The sequence below is a fragment of the Cariama cristata genome, unplaced genomic scaffold, assembly GCF_000690535.1.
Source record: "Cariama cristata isolate BGI_N322 unplaced genomic scaffold, ASM69053v1 scaffold15861, whole genome shotgun sequence".
NCBI classification, from domain to species: Eukaryota; Metazoa; Chordata; class Aves; order Cariamiformes; family Cariamidae; genus Cariama; species Cariama cristata.
Genome location: NW_009600005.1, coordinates 21,394 through 30,440, shown reverse-complemented (window position 1 = coordinate 30,440; position 9,047 = coordinate 21,394). Strand labels below are relative to the sequence as shown.

The 9,047-nt window shown below is 35.7% G+C and overlaps 1 protein-coding gene across 1 annotated transcript in view; it reads right to left on the bottom strand.

Annotated features, from left to right (window-relative positions):
- Positions 1 to 9,047, bottom strand: part of LOC104169068 (putative ATP-dependent RNA helicase TDRD12) — a 36,235-nt gene that overhangs the window by 15,165 nt on the left and 12,023 nt on the right. Inside the window, exons 9-14 of the mRNA XM_009709878.1 lie at positions 8,602 to 8,706; positions 8,041 to 8,226; positions 7,199 to 7,352; positions 4,945 to 5,072; positions 2,862 to 3,053; positions 1,654 to 1,782 (exon numbers count right to left, since the gene is read on the bottom strand). Coding sequence (XP_009708180.1) covers positions 1,654 to 1,782; positions 2,862 to 3,053; positions 4,945 to 5,072; positions 7,199 to 7,352; positions 8,041 to 8,226; positions 8,602 to 8,706 — 894 coding nt within the window. The remainder of the gene's footprint in view (positions 1 to 1,653; positions 1,783 to 2,861; positions 3,054 to 4,944; positions 5,073 to 7,198; positions 7,353 to 8,040; positions 8,227 to 8,601; positions 8,707 to 9,047) is intronic.

The window sequence follows — 9,047 nt, the reverse complement described above, 5'->3', positions numbered from 1 at the left end:
GAGTTAATGAAATTTACATTGCTTATGAAAAAAACAGAGATTATCGAGATTAAGTTTATTGATCTCCCATACAAAAAGAAAACTAATAAAGCTTAGATTCCGATGGGTTAATACATTAAACAGATGTTTAAGAAAGTATAAATTCCATTTGAAGCTTTTCCCTACCGTTATGGTGCCCCCTCTATTCTAAGTGAATTCTATCATGTAACAACATGCAGGCTCACATTTCAGTTTCTCAGAAAAAGTACTAAAACCTCTTCACTAACCTACCCATACTTAACTTGCGTCAATGTAGTATTCTCAAAAGGCTTTATGTATTTGTCAAGTTCAAGGTTCATTAACCACTGCAAAAACCCTTGTTATTTGGTAAACTGGCACATCTAATGAACTAAGTCTTACAAAAATATTTTAAGTGTTATTTAAGACATTTGAAGTTGGTATACACAAGGATTACTATAAACAGCTTCAATACTTCTTTAGCATAAACACACTTAAGCAGTGGTGGTGTTGGTTTTGATATGCTTGAAGAAATTAACCCTCAAATAATCAAGGAAAATGTGTTAGAAAGTCACATGACAAAACCAGACTTGCTTCCATTAATAATCAAAGATTAATCACTCCAGATATACTAACATTTACATAAGAACCCTTTAAATACCACAGGATCTATTCCAGCTTCTGGAAGGGAATACGGTTCTATGTTTCAGGACAGATACATCTCTTCCTATGAGATCTGAACAATCCAGTCACGTGTCCTTTTGCTATCCCATCCCTGAAGCCATCTCTAAAGGTTTTAATTCTAACATCCTCATAGCTTGCCTCCTTTAGCAATATCATCCACATCACCCTATCCAGGCTTAACGGCTTCCCATCTCTTGCTTCCCAGTCAAATCAGGTTGTACTCCTCTCACTTTGCACTGTCAGAGGACCAGCAAAAAGACAACTAAAGTACAGAAGAGGTTTTTCTACTGCTATGTTGTTATATATATTCATTGCTATAATATCTGAAGAAAGAACTATTGCAGAAAAAGTCGTCTTAGTCTTTACCTCCAAAATGCTGATTATACAGTCCCAGAAAGATAAAACTGCAGCATGTTCTATTGCAGATAAAAACTAGTATAAAACTGCTTCAAAGTTAAGAAAATACATATTAAGCACACTATCTTCCCCACATACCCTATAACCTGAAGTTTAACTAAATTCTGGTAGACTTTCACAGGATGACAGAAAACGTTTCTTTCAAATCAGAGAACGAGCCTTCTACAATTTCATCTGCCCCAGAGTAAAAGGCAACAGAACAGAACTTAACATGGTAGCTTAAGTTTTCTCCCCTCATATCACTCCCAGAAACAGTAAAAAATAAAAGAAACTGACAGAACATTTACTAGAAAAAAGCCAGTTTGATTTAACTCCAGTTCCAACCTGACAGACAGAACATAGTTAAGAATTTAGCAACAAATGTATTCTATGCCAGACGCTCTTGTCAGTTAGACTTTCTTCTAGTTGGCCAAAGGGCGGAGTTGAAACTATTTTTATCAGAAGTAATTAACTTCCAAGTTCACACTCCTCCTTTATTCTCAGAAGCCAAGATATTTTAGTTTGTAATAACTTAAAAATTTAAAAGAGCACTTACTTATGTAAATACTTCCTTACCTTATGAATATTTTCTGCTTCATCTACTGAATTAGTGAATACCAGCACCTTCTGAAGATTATTGTGGGCAAAATCCAGTATTTTGAGTAAATTTTGAGTTCTCTCACTGTTCATGCAAGGCCACACAACCTAGGAGTAGATACAAAAAAGGGCTGACAATTCATGTAATCTATACATATTTTACTATATAATTCCTCCTTTTAAGAAGCACTAAGCATTTTTATGTAATACCACAGAGAATCTAGTAAATGGTAGCTTCAGTAAGTAGCAGGTCTTCTGTTAAACTTACAGAAGATACAACTCACAAAAGGTATGCATTTAGGACAGCTTCCAGAAGCTTAATTAAAATCCATCACAATCAAAATCCCACCTTAGGATTTTTTCATTCATTTAATTTCAGGCAATTCATCAATCTAAGTTTGGCATTTTCAAGTACCAACTAAAAACACTTCACACTCCAAAAGCATTCTGCATCACCTGAAATACTCTTAATAACTAAAGCATTAAAACACTGATGGTTTTGGTTCTCCCAAACCATTAGACTTCTCATAAGAAGCGGTGTTTTTCAGTTTTGTGTCATGCTCAGCGCATCTAGTCTTAGAGATTTCCCAGCATTCTCAATCCACAAGTTATTACATTTTGAGACACAGATTAATTCAGATCATACTTACAACATTTCGTATTATTCTTGAGGGCTACACCACATCGACTGGAAATTAGAGAAGACACCTAAGAACATGTAATAGCTTTCTGGAAGTTTTAGGTCAAATTAAGTTCTGTATTGCATGGCACACAGCAGTAAAGCAAGTATTTTACTAGCTGTCTTGGGATAATTTACCTTGTAGTTCTGCCACTCACAATTAACAACTGCAAAAACATTCTGATAAGATTCTGGTCACAAACTATAATATTTTCAAATACTCCACATAATATTCAAACTCATTTGCACTAACAATGAAATACTCAAGAGAGTATCTTCAGCTCAGTCCTACAAAGCAAGGCAAAAGACCTTCAGCTCATTCAGCGACTAACTTGCACAGGTCTTCTAAGAGTCACCTCAGTTCATACACGGGAGGTGCACCTGAAGAGTCTAAGTTAGAATTGTAGCAGTACCCACTTAAAACAGCAGCCACGTATACTGACCTTGATCAGTACAAACAGCAAAATATCTCAGTAAACAAATAGTGACATCATCCTCAAATTTTTACCTGTTGCACATTTCCGTAGATGGAAGCTTCTTCCATAGCTGTTATTACAATGTAAGGATCATTCATGAACTCCTTTATCAAGTGCGCTATATGTTTATTCCAACAAGTTCCAACAGCAATGATCTGATGCGGTGAATACTCCCACTCTACAGTAATAACGGCTTTCTTGTAACAATCTAATATAGTAAAAATCTATAAAGAAAAAAGTGTTTTCCTAGCCTCTTATCCTATGCCAATGAGTACATAAAAGCAGTGAGAAGTACACTGTTTCAGCACACTGTTCTCTCCAGTCACAAAAACTACACCACAGCAAAACACAAATTTCACATCCCAAAATGAAGTGTTTGGTTTGTGCATTTTGATCCTATTATTTGAACTACTTCAGAAGCAAGCAGCAAGCAACAGGACAGCATGAAGGAACAGCACGTGCACAGGATCATAATGCAGGATTCTGCCCAGAGAAGACGGAAATCTCAGAAGGATCTGTTCAAATCTGAAAAATATTAAGCCTAGGCAAAAGCAGACCCAAGAGGTCAGAGGCAGTCAGCAAAAACTAGGAGATAAGTAAATGGTAAGCCCAACCTGCCAATACAGTAATTTACCAAAAAAAAGCCATAAAATAATCTATAAAAAAATAGAAATCATTATGGCAGAATGAATATATTCCTGATAACATCACCTTACCTAAGTGACAAGCAGTCCAGTTGTGGAATGACATCAGGATTTCTGGCAAAGCACTACCACACTAAGAAGTATTCTAGGGCTCTGCCACAACTGTAAGAGATCTCTCAACCTGGCACTAAACTTACCCATAACAGCAATGTTTTCAACAATATAACATTTCTGTAACACAAATATTTAGAAGAGCTGCAATAATCCAAACATTATCAAATGATCATTTCCATCTGAAAGAACATATCTTCTTTTTTCTATTCAAGATTGATGCTTTTGCGAACCTGAGAAGATCCTACAAAAATGGAAGATACACACACAGTATTTTACAAACTACCTTTCCCACAATCTTCATATGGTATCCCTGCACTCTGTCTCAAGAAGTACAGAACACAACAGAAAGAACAGCCTAAACAGAAAGAAGGAATGCCCCACTGGATAAGGATGACATCTCATCTAATTTATGACTTCAGATTTGCTGCAAGAGAGGCATGTTTAACAGATTCACATACAGCAAGTTGGGCAATCTATCTCCATCAACGTGTTTCTCTAGCTTTTCACAGTTAGAAACATGGCCCTTTAGTCTTACCACCAATTTTTGAACGGGTAATACAAGTCAGTTAACAATTTAAAAAAAAAATCTACAACAGTGGAAAAAAGGTAAGCTATTTTTTGCATATTGATGATGTAACATGCTGTAATACTAACAGAAAACATCTGTCCTATGAAGCCTCAAAGCAGCAACACAAGTATGGAATTTTCTCAAACTGGAGTTATATGTCATCATTTAAAAACTGATACAATATATACATCCTCCTCAATATGAAACTTAATGCTGTTCTTCTTCCAAGATTCTCTGAGTTGGGATCAGCTTCTCCTTTTGCCTACACTGACACTAAGGCCCATGGAAAGTTTGGATTGCTTCCAAGACTATTTGATCATTCACTTCTGCCTTTCATTCTACAGAGACTGAGGAGCTTAGCAATAAAGACAGTTCTTGAACTGAAGCTGTTCAAGCAGCACTGATAAGAGGGAAATGGAAGTTCCTTACACACAGATGATGCAAGTCTTTAAAGTAGATTAAAGATCCCTACACTGAAACTACTGCTACCAAATTGAAAAAATAGAAGTCCTTGGGAAACCATCCACATCAAAGGAAGACAGCCTAATAGAACAATAAAAAAAAAAGGCAAAAAAGTAGGGCATGTCAGATTCAATAGATTACAGCTCCTCTTTTCCTGTGTTTCATCTGCCAGAAGTATACAGATATGTTTTTTTTTTTTAAATTCCATTTTCTTCTCAACTCTACCACAGGGGTTCAGGAAAGTAGTTTTTTTCAGTATGAAACACTGTTTAAGATACATATACAATTGGAAAAGCATTTTACCAACTGAACATTTAAGTCATTTACCTGCTCAGTAGCATCAGAGAACAGTACCTCAATCTCATCAAGAACAAGATGGCAAAGTCTACAAAACAACAAATGGTGATGTTCAAACAGTCTCAGGAGGCTATATGGTGTAGTCACGATTACATCACCTACAAGTAGAAAGACAGACTGTTAACACTAACTTACAACTTGAAAGAATATTAATAAGATACCATAGCACATGGTAGTTTTATTAAAAAGGCCACATTTGTATTTCAGATGCATCTTCTTGAAGTTGGGGTTGGTTTTTTTGGGGGTTGGTTTTGGGTGGTAGTTTGGGTGTTTTATGTGGTTTGTTTTTTTTTTTTAATGTGTGGTCAATAGCTATTTTTAGCTTGCTTGTATTTTTCTACCCCTGCATGTCTTCAAGACCTGAGTGGGTAAAACTGAGTTTTTGAAACACTGAAATGTCTGAATGTTAACAAGTTTACAAAGCAGGATGCTGTTTCATTTTCCAATAAGGTAATGGAAGCAGAGATAAGAACTTCAGATTCAGATAGACAGAAGGTAAATATTTAAATATGTGCAAGAACAGCCTTTAGAAAAGCTGACTTCTAAAAATGGAATGAAGCACACATTGTAGTTTAGATAGCTACACACATATATGTGTGTGCACTTGCATGTGTATATATATATATATCTCTATCTCTCACGTATATAAATAAGACGACACTAATCTTGATCTGTGCAAACATACTAACAGCTCTGCTAATAGAAGATCTGAATTCATCCACCAGGTTCTGAAACTTGATTGATGGATGTAAGAATACAAACTGCTGAAACAAACTTTACACAATCCTTCATAGTTTCATCCATATTTCTTGTCTCCTTGGCAAAAATAGCCATTTCTAAAAATGCAGTTATCAATTACAGCTTAATGAAAAGACCAAACAAGATAGCAGAACTAAGTGTTTTAAGTAAATACACTGAAGTAGGGCAAGTCTTCCAACAGCTTTTACTACTTCTATGCTTCCTCTTTTCTATGGAGTATCCTCAGCATACTACTGAAGCTATATGCACAAATTACTTTTAATTTATTGCAATAAGCAAGTCAGAAACCACTATTAAAAAACAACAAACAAAACTAAACAACTTCAAACTAAAATTTAAGTTGCACATTTATGCAACTTTGTCTGCAGAGGACTATTATCTCCTTTTTAATCCTTCAGTTTTCCAATATTATTCTTTAAGAGAAGAATTGTGTTCAGTGTATATAAGCAGTAAAGCAGTCTCAGACATATCCTCCAAATATTTGTCAATTTTAAAAGATAAAAACCTTGTACTTGAAATACTTGCATATTTGTTAAAAATATTTAAGAACATACACGTTACTGTGGTGGGTTGACTGTACCCAGCAGTTAAAAGGCACACAGATGCTCACTCACTTCCCCTGCCCCTAGTGGGACAGGGGAGGGAACAGGAGCTGTCAAAGTGAGAAAACTCACAGCTCAAGAAAAAGACAGTGTAATAACTGAAGTAGGAAGGGGGAGAAACAATACAAAATCAACAACTGACAGCCTCCCACAAGCAGACAGATGCCCAGCCACTCATCAGATCATCCCCACCCCTCAAGTTTTTATTGCTGAGCATGACATTATACAGCATTGTCTATCCCTTTGGTCAGTTTGGGTCAGCTGTCCAGGCTGTCTCCTCTCCAAGTTTCTTGGCCATCCCTGGCCTACTCACTGGGTGGCAGACTGGGAAATAGAGAATTCTTGATGTCGTGCAAGTGTTGCTCAGCAAGAATCAGAACACTGGTGTGTTATCCACACTGTTCCAGTCACAAATCCAAAACACACCACCATACTGACTATGAAGAGAATTACCTCCATCGCCAGCAGACCCAGAACGTCTGTCTGGCAATGGATGCTCACATATCAAAAAAAAATATTATAAAATCTGGTTCTAAATCAAGAAAGTCCACATTTAATCCTAATTCAGCATGATCTTCAGCAAATTCCTACCACTAATTTGGCTCAAGAACAACTGTCACGGAATTTACAAAAAAGATGTTGAACATGTAGATATTTGAACAACTTTAATACCATTTACTGTTAAACAGCGCTACTGAAGCTTCATGTATTGCTACAGAGTTATAGCATTAAAGAAATAGAATTATCACACTTTATAGAACAAAAAATTTAAGAAGTATAAATTGCTTCTTTCACAATTTTCTGCAATTAAGGCAGTTCACATTGTTTTCAAACTCAACTAAGACAATAGAAAGTATTCTTACATCCTTGGATTTTCACACTTCTAGCTTCTTCTTTGTTCTGTCCAAGTATTATCAACATTGGATGAAGCTGTCTGGAGCATGTCTCATATGTTTTCAGCAGCTCAAAAACAAGTTGTGCCTTCTTCCACCCAGGACATAATATGAGTGCTAGCGGCTACATACATATGTACAAAATTTGACACCATAATATTAGAAAAGAGTTCAAAAATCTTAAGAATGTTACTACTTCAGCATTTAGGGCAAAACCAAAATCTGCAACATCAGCCTTCAAATACTTCAAAACTGAAGCTTTTAATACTGCATCACCTCCTAAATGCAGATGTTACAGACCCAAGGAACCATACACCAGGTTACCTGGAGAGAAGAAGGATGCATGCAGCAACATACAGTAAAAGCGCCAAAAATTTAACAGAAGCAGCAACATCTTGTCTTACTTGGGGTTGTACTAGGCAATTTCCAGAGGTCCCTTACAACCTCAAGAATTCTATGCTTCTCTGATCTAAAACAAGTTAGAAAGCTAATAACAATATTTAAAACAGCTAATACAAATTTTAATTTATTGACTACATACTATCCCCTTAAAAACAAAGCTTCACTAAGTATCAAAGTGATATGACATCAACCACTTGTTATATATTTCTTTATAGTTCTAGACTCCCACATTCATGCAGTCAATCTCTGCAAGTCTGTAGGCAGAGGGCTTATAAACTGCCAAGCATCATGAAGGATACACTAAGATCACATTAAATGTATACATTCTAAACATCCACTATCTTTTGAATCATTATTCTACATTCGCACTTCAGAACAGAAAACCCGTTACTACTCTAATATATACATACTCCATTCCTGTTTGGCAAGGCTTTGTAGCAACTTCTCGACTGCAAAAATGTAAGAACTGGTGGAATATACAAGAAAGGATCGTCTCCCTGATATGAGATGGCAACTACATCACATCCTCGAGCTACTGGCGGCCAACAGTAAGATTCTGTGAAATTAGGGCCTAAAAATTTTTTCCGAGTAAGTTCCTAAAGAAAGAGAAAATAAGAGTTCCATAAGAAAACTGTGTACTTTAACAAAACAGAACACTGAGTGATTTAAAAGCTTTTGACCCACTACATAATAAATGTCCTTAACACGCAATATGAGAAAATTCTTCCAGGCTGAGGAGTTAAATTATATTAAAATTCAATCCCATGACTTGTGGCAGTGGTTGATATACCAGAAGAAATGTGTACAATTCTTACAGCATCTCCCTGAAGCTTCATTTATTCAACCACATGAACAATCTCCTAGACATTCCTTAGTCAACATTATGTATTACTATACTTTTAGTATCTAAAGTTGGGATATGATAATAGCCTTAAAAAGATATTCAATGTAATACATCACATTAGCATTACCTTTTTCAGATCATCAAAAAGCGGTGCTGTTTCCAGAATTGATGATGGCTCAATTTTGTTGCTAAGAAAGACAAAGTTTCTCTCTTCACTAAGATTTTGAAAACTCTGAAACCATATGACAAATAGACAAAAGCAATACTTAATAAAAGAGTTTTAGCTTACATACGACTCAAAAGCATTTGTTGTATTTTAAAAAAGGTATTTTGATGAAAAATAGCCAAAGAAATCATAAATACATTTTAAATGACTCATACTTCCTGATAAGTTACACAGACTGGTGGCAAGACAAATCCTCAGTATTTCTTAAAGATATATCAAGATTGTCTTAACACAACTGTCTTAAACCACTCAAGAGAATGCACTAGGTGTTTGTGTACAGCTAGCACTCAGCTATAACAAAAATCAAAGTACAAATAAAAAAAGATCACTAGTAAAATTTACTGTGG